Here is an 18,924-nt window from a genome sequence, read left to right as displayed (position 1 = left end):
GCAGCAATTATGTTTTCCAGTTGTCTGGTCTCCACTCTGCAGGACACAATATCTGTAATGACTGTGCCACGCACAACCTTTGGAGAGTTTGTATTGCAGGGCAAATCTCTGTTAATTCATTGATGAAAATACCAAATACTGCAGCAGATGGTGTTCAATGGAGAGCCAGTGTGGTGTAGTGGTTAAGAGCGGTGGACTTGTAATCTGGTGAACCGGGTTCGCTTCCCCGCTCCTCCACATGCAGCTGCTGGGTGACCTTGGGCCAGTCACACTTCTCTGAAGTCTCTCAGCCCTGCTCACCTCACAGAGTGTTTGTTGTGGAGAAGGAAGGGAAAGGAGAATGTTAGCCACTTTGAGACTCCTTTGCGTAGTGATAAAGTGGGATATCAAATCCAAACTCCTCTTCTTCTTCTTCTTCTTCTTCTTCTTCTTCTTCTTCAATAAGATCCCTGAAAACCAGTATACTATAGTGTTGCAGGAGATGTGGGTTTTAATACATACTTGGACATGGAGGAAACCATATGGCATTGTTAAAGTCGATCTTTCAGCCTCTACCTTACAGGACTAGCATGAGGATGAAAGAAGACAAGGAAGGGAGTATATCAGGGGAGGGAAAGAAAGCTAAGGAACCTTTAAGGAACTGCCTAGGGCTGCAATGGAAGCACCACATGCCATGTAGAAATGGCTCACGCTGAAGTCCTGTCTTTGGTATAACATGAGCAATCACCCATTCACTTTGTAACCTTCAGTTAATGAGCAGCAATGTAACCAGTTCAGTTTCATGGGGCTGTGACTGTTTTCAGTGAGGCTTCCTACCGTAAAGTAGCCAGAAGATTCATGCAAAAAGCGATTTGCCAAAGGATTTCTGTCATTTCCCAGACCTGCATTGGGTTGGTTGGATTTCAAACACGTGCCTGGAGAATGAAATGATGAACAGAGCTGAATCAGTGAGAATGCCGAGAAGAGCACCCCACAGCACTGAACTAAAATGAAGTAAATAATTGCAGATATTCCACCCAAAAAGATGTCCATAAAATACATTAAAAACAAAATGTCAGCATGTTATCATTTATAACTGCCACTTAGTTGCATTTGCATTTACAAAGAGCAATTTCGTAAACTTACAATTCATCTTGCCAGTTGCAAAAAAGTAATAGAAGTCATCTCTATCTATCATCTATCATCTATCTATCTGTCTATCTATCTATCTATCTATCTATCTATCTATCTATCTATCTATCTATCATCTATCTATCTGTCTATCTATCTATCTATCATCTATCTATCATCTATCTATCTATCATCTACCTATCTATCATTTATCTCACACTCACACCCACACCCCATCACTGAAGTGAGTTTACACATCACAAAAGCGATTAAGTACATAGCTGCTGAATGTGGTTTGACCACACTTAAGTGGTGATGTTGATAACTGCAACTTCTCACCACCACCTCCCCTTTTTTACTTCTTGGACTCATGTGGTTAGACACCCTACTTTAGGAAACCCTGAGGGTTTTTTTTTTTTTTTTTAGGGGGGAGCAGTTGTAGACTAGAGGTGGGGAACCCATGGCCCTCTATATGTTGCTGAACTCCAGTTCCCATGAATCTCTGTGAGCATGGCCGATGGTCAAGGAAGATGGAGTTGTTGTACTACAATTTATGGAGGCCCACAGGTTTTCTGCCTCCGAGGAAGAGGATGGAGGCTCTCCTTCCAGAAGCCACATCTGATAGCTCCTCTCTGTGTGTTCCTTTTAGAGCCCCCAGGTGGCACCATGCTTATACCTGTGCTTTGTCATGTTATTGACTTGGCTCTCCTTTCCTCCCCCTTCAGCACTGCCAGTAACTCAAATCGCAGCAGTCCTGCTTGCTCCCCTATCCTGCGCAAACGCTCCCGGTCTCCAACGCCACAGGACCCCCAAGGAGACACCATGGTGGAGAAAGGCTCAGACCACTCTTCAGACAAATCCCCTTCCACGCCAGAACAAGGCGTGCAACGTAGCTGTTCCTCTCAGTCGGGTCGTAGCGGGGCCAAGAATTCCAAGGTGAGTCTGTTCACAAATAGTTTGCGTTCTCTCTCTCTCTCTCTCTCTCTCTCTCTCTCTCTCTCTCTGTGTTGTGTACTCATATTGTATAGTATGGGGAGAATGACCACTTGCATCCTTCCTCTTTACACCTGCTTCCCAATTATTTTTGTTGACTCACTTCAACTAGATCCTAACTTTGCCCTCTGATAGAAACCAAACCAAACTGGTTGGCGCTTGAGTAGGGCTCATTTGACAGTTTTCTTAGTTGTCTTCCTACTATCGAATATCCATGCGTGCACACACAGAAATTTGTGGCCCTGACAAACTTTTAATAGTAGTCATGGACTAATGTTTTAAAACTACTAAGGTCCCCAATATCGATGTGAGTTCCAGGACTTCTGAATATGGGAATCATTAGGTTTGTTAGCTAGATTGCACAGCTTTTCTGAACCACAAATTCAAAAGGGTCAAAGGACATTATAGTGAATGATACTTGCCTAGCCTGGCCAGCAGTTTGTGTGAACTTGGTTGTGAGTCCTAGAAACATTTGCAACATGTAGAGGTTCTCTTTGCAAAAAAAGAGTGCATTTTGAAAGGGTTCTTTGAACGTTAAGAGCATAAGAAGTGCCCTGTTGGATCTATCCAATTCAACGTCCTATGTCCCATAGTGGTCAGCCAGATGGCTATGTGAAACCCCAAATCAGAAATGAAAGAAATAGCCCTTTCTCACTGATGTTCTTCTGTAACTAGTATTCAGAGGCAGAGTGCCTCTGTTCTTGGATGTAACATACAGTCATCATAACTAGAAGCCTTACCCTCCATGAATTTGTTTTAATTCCTGTTAAAACACATTTAAGTTGGTGGCTACCACTACATCTTTTGCTAGTGAGTTCTATAAGCTAGCTACGCACTGTAGAAAGTTTGGAAGTCTGTGGAGGTGTCATTTCTGAAAATCAAGTCTCCACCAAGAAGTCACAGCATAGCTCAAGAACTAAGACCACACTGCTCTTCCCTGGACTCTTCTGCAGTCTGGTAGTCAGATTCACATCATGGTCATTCCAAATTCATATCAGGCTTACTACGGCTTCTGTAGGCTGCAAACACCACACTGGTTCTGGATTGCCTGGCCCACACTCTGCATAAAAAGCTCATTTTCTGTCACCCGAAGACAGATATTCAATCAAGAATGTGGCAGGATTTATAAGACAGCTACTGCTCCTGAGAGGTGTTCTTTTTATTATAAGCAACATGTGTGAAAAGAACAGATACCTATCTTAAGGTTCCAGCTGCTAAGCCCCCCTCCCTCCCCAAACACACACCTTAATTTTAATTATTTCTAGCTCTTTATTGCTTCAGTCAGTGAGGCCTTATAAAAACCCAGATCAGCATGCCTTGAATGAACAGAGCAGGATATTGCAGTAGGTAGTTGAAAGTTCCTGCTGGAGGAAAATATGCCTGTGGGGATTTAATTTGCAAAGATGAAGTGCCAGACAGCTGTCTGTTTTTCGAGTGTCGGGCTGTGTGAAACAAGCTAGTAGTTTGTTCATAGCGGAGTCATCAGTTTCTAAAGAAGCCCACCTTCCTCCATTATCCTTGATGGCTGCTGTTGGGGGCTCAGCAGACAGCCATGGGTTCACTGGTTTGCCCAGAACCCAAATTCCTTTCCCCTCCAAATGGAGAACTTTCAAGGGAGGGAGAAAACTTTGTTGTCTGCGGAAGCTGGCTTTCCTGCTGCTGCTCTGTTGTGCCTGATCATAGCGAAGGGACCCACCAGTCAGAAAACACGACATAAAAAGAGCTCTGCTGGATCAGGCCAGTGACCCAGATGCCGCAAAAGGGAAACCCGTAAGCAGGACCCAAGCACAAGAACAGTCTCCCTTTCTGCAGTTTCCAGCAACTGGTATCCAAAAGCATCGTTTCCTCCAACTGCAGAAGCAGATCTTAGCCGTTGTGGTTGGTAGCCATCAATAGCCCTTTCCTCCATGAATTTGTCTTGATACTCTTTTAAAGGCACCCAAGTTGGTGGCCATTCCTGCCTCCTGCAGGAGCGAGTTCCATAGTTTAAATATGATCCATAGTTTAAATATGTCTTTCTGAACTCTGAAAGGGAAGGGGGTGCATTTCCTGTTTGTTTTGAGTTTGCTTCTCCTGAATTGTGTGTATAACTTCATTTATTTCCTTTCCTGCATGCTTTTTTCTGCATCTTTCTTTTTTTTTCTTTCCTTTTAAGTCACACAAGCGCCTCTCCAAAGTAAGCCTTCTTTCTAATCTCTGCTACCCTGCTATAGAATTGATCTTTGGTTCTTGGGAACCACCTGTGTGCTGTTGTGAAATCCTTCCCTCCCCCCTTAAGACATCTCTGTGGGAATGTCGGTAGCTGCTTTCTTCCCCCACCTACACCCCTTTGCTTTTGAGCCTTTCAGCTGGGTTTTCCTTGAAGTTCCTGGCAGTTCATGGAGACTCATACAAAAAATAATTTTTCAGAGGTTGGCCTGTGATGTTGTGGTAGCCACTGGTTATGAAGGCTCGTTTACCCAGGCACTTCTATGTAGCCACCTTGATACCCGTGAGCTGTTTTTAAAAATCCAATGGAACCCTGAGATTCCCATACATCCCAGCAAGACACTTAAACTGACCTATCAGCTCTTGTATGTTTTTCAAATATTCTGGGTCCCTATGGCATAGCTCACCATATTTGGAACCAGGGGTGGAACTTGAACCCTCTACTTACCCCTCTCCTCCTCCTGCCAATTGCTGGACTCAATATTGAGCATTGAGTGTTACTTTTCATTCAGAGATCTTAACATGTGGGCCATAGCTTGCCCACCTAGAAAAATACTTTGCCTCTTCTGTGCCACCCTGGATTCCCCCCCCCCCCCAATGCTGCCACTGCTTGAAATAAAGATTCATGCCCAGTGACTTCAAAGAAATCCAGCTTTTACCCACACAACCACCTCCCTGCCCAAGTGATATGCTGATTGTGTGCCCCTATGCAATCCTGGGAATTCATGGACTGCATTCATGTGACAGTTTCTTCTATTTTTATGATTTTTCTCTGTGTTCATTTCCACATCATATTTGAGCTTTTAGATACTTCATAGATCATGAGTTGGAAGGGACCCTGCAATACAGATATGCTGCTGTCCCATACAGGGATCAAACTTGCAACAATCCACGTCCAGAACTATGGTGGAATTCAGTGCACATGTAGCAAAATTCCATATTGTTTGCAAATGGATTCCCACCCCCTCCCAGAAGCAAATAACATGCAAATGAGCCCTAAACTTGCAGAATATAGTTCTTGAAATGGCCTTTAGCTCACGTGAAAGCTCAAATGCAATGTGGAACTTAACAGTTAGGGAAAAGTTGTGAAAAGGGAATAAACTGCCGTGTGAATGCAGCCTACGAAAGATAATTTTCAAGTTTATGTTTTCTTTTGGAGTTGTTATTCCACAGAGGGGTGCCAGAGAAGTTTCTGGGTGGTTTTTTTGGGGGGGACAGGACAGCGGTTAGAACCATATCTTGTCGAGCCTGCTATAATGTTCCAATCTTTGTCAATCTCAACCTTGCTCAGCTGTTGACCCTTTTTCGTGTGCAGTGGAGCAACAGGGGTGCTTGTCTGTTCCATCCCCTATACAGGAAAATAAGCTACTGGTTTCAGGACCTCAGGTGTGCTGCTATAGGTTTGCTTCACCCAATCCTCCTCTATTTCACCCAATCCTCCACTATTTTTTTGAGGACGTATAGCACGAAATGGGCCTATGTGCATATAGCTGTATGAGTCAGATCTGCACATTGCTTCACGTATGACGGAGGCGTGGGGGTTCCCACATCAATAAGCGGTCGAGGGGCATGCATGAACCAGAACTTTGACTTCAGTGACAAGTAGGCTGCGTACCAATTGGTGGGTTTAGCAAAAGTGGGTGTGGCCAGACAGACCACTCCCCATTCAGGCAAGAAAGGGGTATCATCAGAACACACTCCAGCCCCTTAAAAGCTCTAGAGGAGGTCACAGGCAGTGTCGGAAATTAGCCAAGTGCCAGCTGTATTTTGTACCTGGCTTTCAACCACTTGAGACCAAGTGAAGATGCCAGATGCCAGGATGGCACTTGAAATTTCCACCATCTGGAGGTGCATGCCTGGGGATCATTGGTTCTGGACTTAATACCACACCCTGGAGAATTCTATCAGTTATATTTTATCTGCTCAATCAGAATGAATTTCGGGAACCAAAATGCTTTTTCTGTGCAGCCTGAGCAGGAGCAGGCACCATTGAGAAAAAGAGGTCAGAGGACACCAATATATTTGTGAACTGTCCCTAGATAAAATGACATTTCTTCTTTAAGTTCTCAAAGTTCTTAACCTAGCTCAAGGTTGTCATCTGAACTAGCCAGATCTTTAACTGATAATCAATCACAGTCAGTCCACACTGTCACAGTTCTTCCTAGACATGTTTCTTAATCCCTCTTTGGGTCAGGAATCTGAGATAAATTTGAGTAGCTGAGAAGGGTCCAAGGTTGACAATAAGAACATTATCCCCCCCCCAAGTCCTGCTGTGCATCTCTCCTGCCTCTTTCCTTTCACACCTTAGACATTCTCTGCTTTCTCAAAGATACGGGTTTAGGTTCAGATGAGACTTTTGAACTTGTAACTTTTTGACGTTTGTGGGTCCTGCCTTTCTGCAACCTTTGCCCTTTTATTTCATGTGCTGCTATGACACAGTTTTGCCGTTAGAGGGAGCTGCCTCCCGCTGTCATTCCTCAGCACATGTCCTCAAGGCAAAATGTATACAGTACTGTACTCACTTGGAAATCGCAGACTGCTCGCACACCATCCATTTACAACATTTAAAGCACATTAGTTCTCCCAAAGAATATTGTAGTTTGTTACGGGTGCTGGGCATTGAAGCTATGTGAGGGGCAAACTACCCTTCCTAAGATTCTTTGCAGAAGTCCATGTGCTTTTAAATGGATGGTGTTTATGCAGCCACCCAAGGCAGTTTGCTTCTTATTTCCTATATGTTTGAAGAAAAAGTGTTTTTTGAGGCAACTCCAAGGAATATATCTTTTGAGAGGGTTAGGTCAGATGCCTAAATGTGCATCTAAGACGCAACTACAAATCACATCTTCCAATCTGGCTACAAATTTTTAAGGCACACGTGCTTGTTGCCTTGCTCTTAGAGCAGAGAATTCTTGCTTTCCTAGCACAGGGAAAGGATTGGCTTTTTTTCTTCAAACTATAGAGAACCTTCTTACTCCAAAAAACAAAAACAAACAAACACAATCATAACAATGCAGAGTGGTGTTTATTTCAAGGGCAATTTTTTCCCCCAGTGTTCAAAATAATTTAGGTTGTGGGGGAGAGGTAATGGTCCCTTACCATTGTGCAGAAACAGAATCTTGCATCCTCATGTGGCAACTTTGAGCTGTGTTTCTCAATTTGAATTGTTGGGCACCAAACGTGTCGCCCTGGAAAGTGCCACCTGATCCTTTTGTGTCTAGATCTCCCAATGCCTTTGCCTCAGCCCATGTGCTTTACTCATTATACTGCTCATATCACTACTAAATCTTGTTTGTTGTGCCCTGTCAAAGCACTATGCAATTGGTTATTATTGATCAGGAAAGCTGCTACTTTTTATTATTTTAGAGCTGGAACTCAGAAGTAGGTGCTTGGCCAAGTTGCTAGGATTTGAGCATAGATCTTCTGGGTCCAATCTGTTGGGTGCAGGACTGACCCTAACCATAGGGGCTTCCTAGGAGCTTTCCCACCTTTCCCTTTGCCCCCTATCTTTCCACTATCATGTCTGGCTGACCCACCCAACCCATTTTGCCAGCCCAGAATGATAGGCTGGGGTTGCTACAAGCCTTAGAAGATAGTTATGAAATTGCCTCTGGGTTAATCCTCTGCCTCTTCCACCCTCTTTCTGTGACAGCACAATGGTTCTGGTAGGATAAAGGGTTTCTGGAATCAGCAGCTGTGCATAGTAGAGGGGAGAGTAAGAAACCTGTACTGGCTATTTCTTACATGCCCTTTCTGTTGCCAGGAATAATGGCTGGTCCTGAGGACTGTCCTAGTAACCGAAAGGAGTGCTCTCTGGCTCTTTGGCCAAAAGTATCCAACAGGCAGGGTGGGTCTATTGCAACCTCATCAGAAGTGGGCTTCTGTTTTGGCTATAATTGAGCAATGAGGGCAATATCATGGCTAACACATAAAAGTGTCTATGCTAAGCAAATGAACTAGTGTGCAGAATTAGGCATGGCTTAACTTGGGGGCTTGTTTACACAATTAGAAATACCTAAAGATGTCTCAGCGGTTTAAGCCAGGTTAGTTATTGTGAATCAGTACCACCTGCCATCGGGCGAAAGCAATACTGGCATAATACTACACCTGTTCTTCTGGAGCAAAGCACTTGATCTGGCAGCGCCAACAGCAATGTCTACATGAAGTCATTTCCTGCTGAAGTTGCTGTGAGGGTACACTGCTGCTGTGTGAGAACACAGATGCCAGCCCATCTCTATATTTTTGAGATCACTGAGCACTGTGCTTTCCTATGTCTATTAGAGATGGCAACTTTCCTACTTGTTATTGTACGATGAAAGGGAAGCAATACACAGGAGCCATGGATCTTGCCAGCCTTGCTGACTCCCTTCTCACCAATCTCCAATTTGCCACTCAAAGTGGTACACAAATGAAGCATGTTAATGGAGGAAATATCTCTGCATCACACAGCAAAACTGTAGAGGACACCCACTGTGGCTCTACCCAATGCAGAGCTCGCCTGTCCTTTACAGTCTGCTCAGTTACAGGCAGCTGGGTTGAGGTTCTGCAGCTTGTGGCCATGATAGCTGCTTCTGCCTTCCCTTTGGGAGGCCTAGTTGTAGACCTGTGTGGAGTGGCATAGCTTTGCATTGTTACCGCAATATGCCAGCATAGCTTTGTAGGTGACTTGTTTGCATCCCCTCCTTTTGCCCTGTGTGCAGGTATTATCCCTCTAAAATCCCTTATATATTTCTGTTTCCTTTTCTTTCCGTTCTAATGTTTCATGATTTTCTTTTTCCAGTATGACCGATTAAACCTGATCAAAGTAAGAACTTGACTCTCTCTCTGTCTTGTTTTCTTTCTTACCTACCTACCTGCTGGGTCTCTGCTATTTCTTCCTTTAGCCTGTCACTTTGTCACCCTTTGTGATGATGATGATGTGAAACAAGGGGTCTGGAATCGAGTTAGAAAGCCACATAACTGTGTGGAAGGGGTGTAGTATGGTATGTTCTCTGAGTGAGATTCAACAAAGTTGTGTGTGCAGAATGAGGTCCACTCATGCTATGGGTCTTTTCCCCTTCTCCTCCCCTTGCATGCTCCCCCAACAGCTTCTAAATTTGCTCTGGGTATTTGGAGGATAAACCAAAACAGATTTAGGGGGCGCACAGGAGAAGGACAGGAGGAGAAAACCCCCTTTCATAAGTGGACCTCATTCTGCACATGCATACACGGTTTTGCCCTCTGTTGAGTTCCATCTTCTGTGTCCAAAAGTAATTCTGGCAGGTGTCTCCAAGAACTTCCCTGGGACGCAGGGACTGCTAAACTCTTTTGGACTTTACTCTTCTCCCCTTCACATGTTTTTGCTTCCACTCTCAGGACAGAGAGATAGCTGTGTGGTTTTCCTTGTTGTGAACCCATTTCAACCTCCATTATCATTTTAGTTGCCCTTTTCTCTACCTTCCCCAACTTTACAGGGTTTTTTTTGGGGGGGGGGGGTCAGCACTATATGTGGTATTCTAACAGTAGGCATACCATAAAATTTTATTACTTTTTTTTAAAAAAATTGAGAATATTTATATCCCACCCTTTCCTCAGAATAAGGCAGCTACAAAGTTTTCAAACTACAATTGTTTGTGTGTGTGTGTGTGTGTGTGAGAGAGAGAGAGAGAGAGAGAGAGCGCAGCTGCAAAAACATCCAATTAAAGTCTGCCAGCTGAAAAGGAAAAGTTCCTGTTTCCCTCCACACACCCACACACCCTTGGGGTCATGTCATTAAAGAGAAAGCAGGGGAAAGCTCCCAAAGGAAGGAATTCAGAGTTAAGGTGCAGCCACTAGAAAAGCCCTAGGTGCCAATGAGATAGCCTCACCTGCACATCTTAAATACCTAAGCAGATGGTCTTTCAAGTGTCCCATTCCTATATCATTTAGGCAAACTGTCCCTCAGACCTTGTGGGGGGCCAGACTATATTTTTTTTGGTGGGGAAATGAACGAATTCCTATGCCCCACAAATAACCCAGAGATGCATTTTAAATAAGAGGACACATTCTACTCATGTAAAAACACGCTGATTCCTGGACTGTCCGCGGGCCAGATTTAGAAGGTGATTGGGCCGGATCCGGCCCCCGGGCCTTAGTTTGCCTACCCATGATTTAGGGCTTTAAAAGTCAATCCACCAATTTGAATTGACCACAGAAAGTGACTGGAGGCCAGTATAATCATTGGAATGAGAGAGTCACATGCTCCCTCTAACCTTCTCCCGTTGAGCTTCAGCATTTTGGACCAGCTGCAGTTTGGGAACACTTTTTAACAGCAGCTCTGTGTAGAGCAGCTTGCAACATTTCATGTGATAAGAAGCCGAAGCATCTTTCGTTGTGACCACCTCTTGAGTCCCAAGGAAAGAATGCAGTTGGTGCACCAGCAGGAGCTGTGTGAACCCACTCCTGGCAACCGCTGTTGCTTTTGCATTTGGGCTCAGATCCAAGTTCACGTGTGCTTCCAAACTGTAGCCTGATATAATGTATTTTCATTCCCTTTCCTAATAATTCCTAGCACTGAATGTGCCTTTTCCACTGTTGCATCACCTTGTGAGCTTTTCACTATGTTTCCTCCCAATTGCTTATGGCAGGAAAAAAAAGTTAATTGTGGCTCCAGGACAGTATATATTAACTCAATAGAGACTCATTCCAATGTTCCATAAAACTAATGTAATGTCATATTTCAGTTAGAGCAGACCAATCTTCATGTGGATGCAAATTACCTGAACCACATAGGGTATGGCTTTATGCAAGCAGACTACCATGAAAATTGTGACCTTCATGGTCTATTCTTCTGCAGCAGCTGAAAGTAAACTATGAATCGGGCTGGTTGGCCTTTCTGTTGCAGCTGAGGAACCTATAAAAGGACACAATCAAGTCATGAATGAATGAATGGTGGAAAATTCAGTGCTGAAGGTCCTGCCATTTAAGCTGGCAAAAGTGCAGACTGTGTGTATTTGTTGAGGACCAAAATGCAACAAAACAACAACACTACAAACTGGCTTATAACAAAGCCTGGAGATACTGTAAACATGGAGTGGATAAATGTACAACTTTATCCTCTCCATGTACATTTATCGACTCCATGTTTACAGTATCTCCAGGCTTTGTTTTGCACATGGCACCTTAGTATGTTTGTTGCTTGAATGGTTACAGGTCTATCTCTATTCTAGTTATTATTCTAGTAAATTTGGTTTTATACTTATAAGCCAGTTTGTGGTGTTGTTGTTTTGTTGCATTATTATTACTGTCACCACATTTGATACTTTGTGTATATACTTTGTTGAGGACCAGACAGGTGTGGGTGGTGTCTGTGGGGGCATTTAAAAGTGTGAATGTGCTGTCCAGCTTCTTGTATACTCCCCAGCCCCACCTTCCACAGCTTGAACCTGCTTATATAGATGTAGTTAATGTGTAAGGGATTACAGGATCAGGCCTGTTAAAAGAAGTGTGCATCATAAGGTTTGCATCCAGCTAATTTCTGCTCAGAGCAGACCCATTGAAACCAACAGATCTCTTAATGTCTATTAATTCCAGTGGGTTTACTCTTGGGTATGACTAGCATTGGGTGCAACCCTAAGTGACCTCTCAAGGAAGAACCCACCATTGCTTTATTTTGCTGATGAGAAAAATAAAACGGAGAGAAGTGTCCAAACTTTACCTAGATGAGCATTTATATTACAGCAGCAATTCTAGCTTTACAGGCTTGATTTTCCCTTACACCTCCATGTCTTCCATTGTACAGTTTTGAATTGGATGTGAAAGCCCCAGGAGGATTGCTAATCAATCATTGCTTGGCATTTCCAGGTTAGAAGTGACATACCAAGTATGAATGAGGACGCTCATTTCCTGCTTGTTACAATTTGGCCATTTTGGGATAAGTGCCAAAAATTGTGTTCTGGGACCCTTCACATTCCATGTCGTCTCTAACATTTCCCTCATCTGGTTTTAGTGGTCATTACCAAAATTTGGTATAATCCTTTCTCTTTAATTCCCCTTTTCTTCACCTAGTGCCAGAACCTCCATACTAACTGATTCTTTTTTTATTTTTATTTTGTCCTTACAGAAAAGCCAGAGTTGGTACAATGTAAGTATCTCAGCTTCCTTTATCCCTTGATGCATGCATGGAAGGAGGGTGGGAAGGAGATAGAGGTGGGATGGGTGAGAAGAGGTCTTAGAGTTACATCGGACATTTGAATTCTGAAGTGGGGCGGGTAGATATTGGAGCCAGCAAGAGCACTGGCTTGATAAAGAAGGATTTTTAAGTGGACGGCCAGGTGCGTGTGCTGGCCTGCACATCATGGATTTCCTCCTGGCCGTCATTGTAACTTCTGCTGGATCCTAGAAAAGGGTGTGGTTTTTTGGTACCAGAGCAGCCAGATGGCAGAGATGAAAACAGTTTGAGGAATTTGAGGCTGGGGGGAAAAATACCTCTTCCTTTAGAATTTGCAGTACCCTGTTTCACTTCCTGCTGGATGTTCTGCCTCCCTCACACTTTGCACAGCAGGACTGATGCCATGCCCCTCTTCCTTGTTTGTACCTGTCATAAGAAGAATCTTCTGATTCTTCCTCTCTCCTCAGATTGAGCTCTGTGTGGACATGCCCCAAAGTTATTAGATAGGCATCACTAAAGACATCACTTTCTTTGTACCATGAGCTCTTGATTTGTTTTTCTGGAGAACTCTGGCTGTAAATTAGCCAAGACATATTTCTGTGCTTCTTTTTCTTTTTGTGAGTTTCCAGGTCATATTCCTGGATTGCGGTCTGATCCCTTGCTGGACAGACTCTCTGATGGGAATACTCCCTTGTATGTTTCCATTTGGAGCTTGTATATGCTTTTAAGACAGGGTTGGCTAATGGCAACCTGTGACCTTCTATATGTTGCTAGACTGCATTTCTCATCATCTCTGACCATTGACTAGAGTTGATGAGAGTGGAAGTCCTGTGATACATGCAGGGCTTCAGATTTGGCACCCCTGTTTTCAGGGCACAGAGGCAGGCTTCCTCCGCATATATGCCAAGCTCATAACATTTGACATGCTCTTTCCTCATCCTCTTGAGAATCTAGATGCACCATTTTGGTTTTCTGATATCTGATTTTAGGGATGTATTTCAGCTTCCTTCCACCTTTAATGTCCTTGGAGTGGGGAGTGGAGAATGTGTGACCCTCCAGACACTTCTGAGCTATAGCTCCTATCATCCTTAACCATTAGCTTTGCTGACTGGGGCTGGGGAAGTTGGTCCAACATAAGGAAGGCCACAGGTTTCCCCTGCCTCATTTAATTCCTTCCCATCCATTATCACCGTAGAATCTCTGATGCAGGGAAAGAAAGTGGGTATCATGCAGACATTCAGTATTGGTTCCTCCCACCATAAAAACCAGGTGCTCTCTTTTTCCAGTGCTCTTTCCAGCGCCCTTGACTAAAGACCATGCAGTGCGGGCACAGAGTGATGTGAATGATGCCTTAGGTCTGCAGCTGGGGCAGCCTTGAAAATATGTCAGTATAGTCTCAGCTCTCTGAAACGCATAATCCCTTATGCCAAACCAGAGGAAGCTACTGAACGCAGACACTCAATGTTCTGTGTGGACGCAAGTGCCATATTGGGAAGAAATCCATGCCCCAAGGCCTTGGCTATGAAGGTTATCTGCCTAAGATCATGTTTTGAGTCCCAGAAAATGTCTGCTAAATTGCAGATGGGTTGATCTATTGATTACAGGCAAATATGTATAAGGCAGGCTATTTTTAACAATTTGCCAGATAGCCATAGGCAACCAGGAACCCCAAGCAAGCTGAGAGGGCTGGAGGAGGAGAGACGATTCACTCCAGTTTGCTTGGTAGAAGGCTTTTTTGTTTACCAGCCTGTCAAGAGACTAGAAGTCTGTGTTTCCATGCCAGCCATGAAGGATGGGGCTTCTCTTTTGCAGCTGCCATTGTGGAAACAGGCTACTAGCCCAACTGGCTGGTAAACATTTTTTGCAGGCTAGTAGCTTTTATGGGCTTATTTACAAGGTTGATATGTGAACGTGTGCACAGTTTCTGCAAAATGTTTTGAAAGTTGAGATAGTGGTTCCAGTGGAGCAGGGGTACAGTACCACGCAACAAACTCCTAAAGCTTGTTACCTGTCTCCTGAGGGAAGAAGGTATACAGGGGGTAGTCTCAGCAGAAGCAAATCCAAGGAATATTTGTCTTTGGATCTTTCAGCCTTAGAATTTAGTTTAATACTGAGATCTGTTGATGTCTACAGAACCTAAACTTTGTCTAAAATTAGAGCTCCACCTTTGTGATAGAGGGTTGCTGGATAGGAAGGAGGGGTGGACCCCCCCCCAATTATATGGGCTTAAAAAAAAGCCCTAAACCCTTTAAGATCTGATGTAGTATGCTTCTTTAATTTATATTTGGTTAACAAAACTGGGAGGAAAATGACATGTTGATTTTACATACTGGAAACATATTCCATGTGTTTTCTAGTAGCATGTTGCCGGTGCATAGTTTAAAAAATTAAGTGGAATAAGGAAGGCATGAAAAACTGTTAGCATACTGATTTTAGTATTCCAGAAGAACTCTGTGTGCACATATAGCATGCACACACTTCTTGGGTATAGTCACCTGAAAATACTGGTAGTTTATTACCACACAGTTTGACTGGTATGGTATACATCCATTACATTGCCAAGTAATGTTACGAAATAATGTATTGCTAGAAATAGAACAATATTTCATGGAGGGGGGTGGGAATCACTACAGAACATCTTCCATTATAGAAAGTATCACGGGTCTGGTCCCAAATGATGTGACCACTTGTGGTCTCTGTAGTTTATTTTGCCTTCTGCTGCAGGATGACAGCTTTGATCTCAAATATGAGCACAACCAAGAACTGTGCTGACATGGGCTCCTTCAAGCTTCTCCTGTCTCTAGCAGTCAACTTCAAGTACTATGGCTGGTCCTGATTAATGCTTCTTGCTCCATCTCCTTCCCTGATCAAGCCAACCAGGAATAACCTGCTGCAGGCAACCGTGTCCCTTTAATGGGCAAACAAATGAGGAGCTACAGGCTTCCTTTCTCTGCATGTGCTGCTCAGGGAGGGGGTATATATCAGCCCCACCAGGAGCAGTCATTGGCCATGGTCTGTCCATGGAAGCATACAATGCTAAGGGGAAGGAATCCTTGTTGCAATACTTGCATATGCCCTTATTTCCAAGTCAACTGGTGCAAACTCGCCACCCTGCTTTCCACAATCATAAATTAAATGGTACATTTGTCAAGCTTCCGGAGTTTATTCCTTTAACAGGGTTTTGGCTTTCAGGTAGATATAATTGACGTTTTTAGCCACAAAAGCTAGACCCCAGGCTATACATTTTAAATTATATGCAGAGGGAGGGGAGTCCTAGATGAAAACGACCGTGCCATCTCCAGACTTTCTGAAACCAGGATTGTCTCTAGTTTGCACTGACACAGGAGACTTTAGCAGAAACTGGGAAGCCATTTTGAAGAAGCATGGCTGGTTCTCAAGAGGTCCCGTTTTCATGGAAAATGGGAGGAGCAATGAAAGCCAATTGGAGTTAGATGGGGAATCCCCTCAAGTCTTAAGATCATTTTTTTTGCTTTGTGGAGGAATGCAACTGACACAAATTTTGCAGCCGCATGAAGTTGTTCAGGAAGAGAATCCAATCTCCCGTTTGCGAATCTTTCCAGAAACACCCTTGTGGAGGACGGGTTAGGTGTCAAAGTGTTCCAGATTCCAGAATCATTATTTTGGAAAGAAATGTTACGTTTGGAAACTGGCTATGTGAATAGCAAGTAATGTGGCTAGACGCATACAGAGAGATCTGAGTTCTTAAGAGGATGGGCATAATAGTAAGAGCTTGATGGTGAAAGGTAGAAGGTGACATTTCCCCCTTGCCGCATAGCTCTCTGTGTTTCTGTGGTTTGTGTGTGCATGCAAGTGTCTTACTGTTGGCATGTCCTCTTTATTTTATTTCTGTTCTCTTGTTTCTTCTCCATGTATTTTCAGCATGAACGACAGCACATCCGCAGAGTAAGCACTGGCTGTGTACTTCTGGGTTATTTTGTCCTAGTTCTTCTTTCCCCTTTCACCAGGTAAAAACAAGCAGTGCTGAAATAGGGCCAGTCCCCCAACTGAAGTTTGCAAATTCGGCTATTTTACTGTGCCAGTGGCACCTTTTATTTGTTACACTTTGGGTTACCTGGTGCTGAATACTTAGGAAGCTCTGCCTAAAATTAGACAAAAGTTAGCCCTCTTTAGCATTCCTTTATCCATGCAGTTAACAGTCTGCAGCCATGATTCTGCTGTTCTTATTGTATAGGCTTCCCATGCATTGGAGGACCTTGGTTCCCCAATACGTGCTGGGAACCTACAGAAGTTAAGAGCGGGTAAAATTATCAATAAAACACAACTGAAACTCCCAAAATGTGTACATGAAAAGAAGTGTACATAAAATAATATTATCAATTAAACACAGGGTAGGGGGACAGTAAGAGGTGTTAAAACACAGCACACGTCATTAAATTTGTGTGTCTGGTTAGGGTTGCAGAAATGAAAAAGAATCCATACTTTGGTTTTTAATAATGTGAATGATGGAATGTCTAGCAAGGGCTGTTCTTCACCAACCATCCTCTGAATTGTGCCTTAGAATAGGTGCAAGTCGTCTCTTAAGAGCTCCAGCTTCTTGTTAGTACCATTGGAAGTACTGGCCCTATTCCTGCTTTTTTTTTACTGGCGTTCTTATCTCTGTCCAGCCTCCTGTGCTGATATTATCCTTTACTAGGCTTCTTTGCCCTGCATTATCCTTTTTGGTCCACAGAGGCCGCTCCTTCCCACGTTGCTGTTTCATTCTTTTCCGTGGCAATAGCAAGTCCCACCTGTGTGTTTCTGTAGAATCCCAAGTCTGTGTTTGCTTAGCCTCCCAAATGATTTTCAACATACGTTTGATTTGCATGCAGAATGCATGGAGGCCGTTCAGTTCCAGGTTCTGATCCTGATCCTGATTATTAAGAGGGTGCATATTTTTCCTTGCATGGCAAAGGAGCTGCCTTCCTCCTTAGCTGCCTACCTCCCCAACCCCCGGATTCCTTGAGCACTAGTGATAATAATAATAATAATAATAATAATAATAATAATAATAATAATTTATTTGTAACCTGCCCTCCCCTGCCATAGCCGGGTTCAGGGCGGCTAACATCATGAAACTAAGACAGTATACAAAGAACGTAAGAAGGAGTCTGCTATTACCGATGGCGCCACCCTGGAAGTCGACAGTCTTATAAAAACAGGCAATCAATTAGTTAAAATACATCTTAAAATTAGTTCAGAGCAAATTAAAATCTGGACAGATGGCAGTCCGCAGGTAAAATTGAGAGTGGTTAATATTCTCCAGGGCCAGCTGTTACCACTGGTCTTATAAAGGACCTGTGTTCAGGCTAGGAGATCTCTTTAATGCTTGTTCTTCTACAGAAAGAAAAGAATCAGACTGAACCCTGACCAAAGGCCTGGCAAGAACAGCTCTGTCTTGCAGGCCCTGCAGAAAGATGTCAAATCCTGCAGGGCCCTAGTCACTTGTGAGACAGCGTTCCACCAGGTCGGGTCCATGGCCGAAAAGGCCCTGGCTCTTGTCGAGGCCAGTCTAATCTCCCTGGGGTCTGGGATCTTCAGGGTGTTATTATTTGCAGACCTTAAGGTCCTCTGTGGGCATACCAGGAGAGGCGGTCCCATAGGTACGAGAGTCCTAGGCCGTATCGGGCTTTAAAGGTTAAAACCAGCACCTTAAACCTGATCCTGTACTCCGCCAGGAGTCAGTGTAGCTGGTATAGCACCGGATGAATGTGCTCCCGCAGCGAGGACCCCGTGAAGAGTCTCGCCGCGGCCTTCTGCACCCGCTGGATTTTCTGGGTCAGTTTCAAGGGCAGCCCCACGTAGAGTGAATTACAATAATCAAGCCTGGAGGTGACTATCCCATGGATCACAGTGGCAAAGGTGAGAGAGATAAGGGACCAACTGCTTAGCTCAGCAGAGATGAAAAAATGCCACCTTTGTTGTAGCTGTAACCTACACCTCCATAGAAAGGGAGGCGTCGAAGATTACGCCTAAACTCTTGACAGTAGGCGCTGGCGCTAATTTCACCCCCACAAAGGATGGGAGTTTATAAGATGATGAGGTTTATAAGATGCTGTGATGTCACCAGGCGCCTTGATGGAATTGGCAGAACGGCAAGCGTAGTTTTGAGAGGTCTACATGGTATGCCCAACAGAGCAGAAATGGGACAAAGGCAGAGCAGGTGAAAGTTGGTGCCAGCAAAGACTTTCTCCATGAGCTGAGAAAAATGGCTTTGTGAGTCATAGGCCACCTCTGTATAATGCACAACACTGCAGGACCTGGCTCAAATCGGCTATGCTTTGGTTTCACAATACCTTCAGTAGGCTTTATTGGCTGGTACAGAAGCAGGTATTGTGAGTTTTGTCTGTTTGGTTTGTTCTTTTTTTTTTTAAAAGGAAAATAAAAAGGTAAGGCTGGGGGAGACTTAGGAAAGGTTATACTCCCCACTCATTTCTTCCTCTTGCTGGTTCCATCCTCTTTCCTTTGTT

General features: G+C 43.9%; 1 protein-coding gene across 12 annotated transcripts in view; it reads left to right on the top strand.

The window, feature by feature from the left end:
* The window catches only part of GRAMD1B (GRAM domain containing 1B), a 212,758-nt gene that overhangs the window by 151,710 nt on the left and 42,124 nt on the right, over positions 1 to 18,924 (top strand). For 10 of the 12 annotated variants that reach the window (XM_080983439.1, XM_080983442.1, XM_080983435.1 and 7 more), the window contains 3 exons: positions 1,836 to 2,046; positions 12,389 to 12,409; positions 16,337 to 16,360. In XM_080983439.1, the coding sequence (XP_080839565.1) occupies positions 1,836 to 2,046; positions 12,389 to 12,409; positions 16,337 to 16,360 (256 nt within the window). The remainder of the gene's footprint in view (positions 1 to 1,835; positions 2,047 to 12,388; positions 12,410 to 16,336; positions 16,361 to 18,924) is intronic. The other 2 variants (XM_080983440.1, XM_080983441.1) reach the window with 2 other exon arrangements.

Source organism: Podarcis pityusensis, assembly GCF_964106645.2.
Source record: "Podarcis pityusensis genome assembly, chromosome: 15".
In the NCBI taxonomy this organism is placed as follows: domain Eukaryota; kingdom Metazoa; phylum Chordata; class Lepidosauria; order Squamata; family Lacertidae; genus Podarcis; species Podarcis pityusensis.
This window is presented reverse-complemented; position numbering and strand designations above follow the sequence as displayed.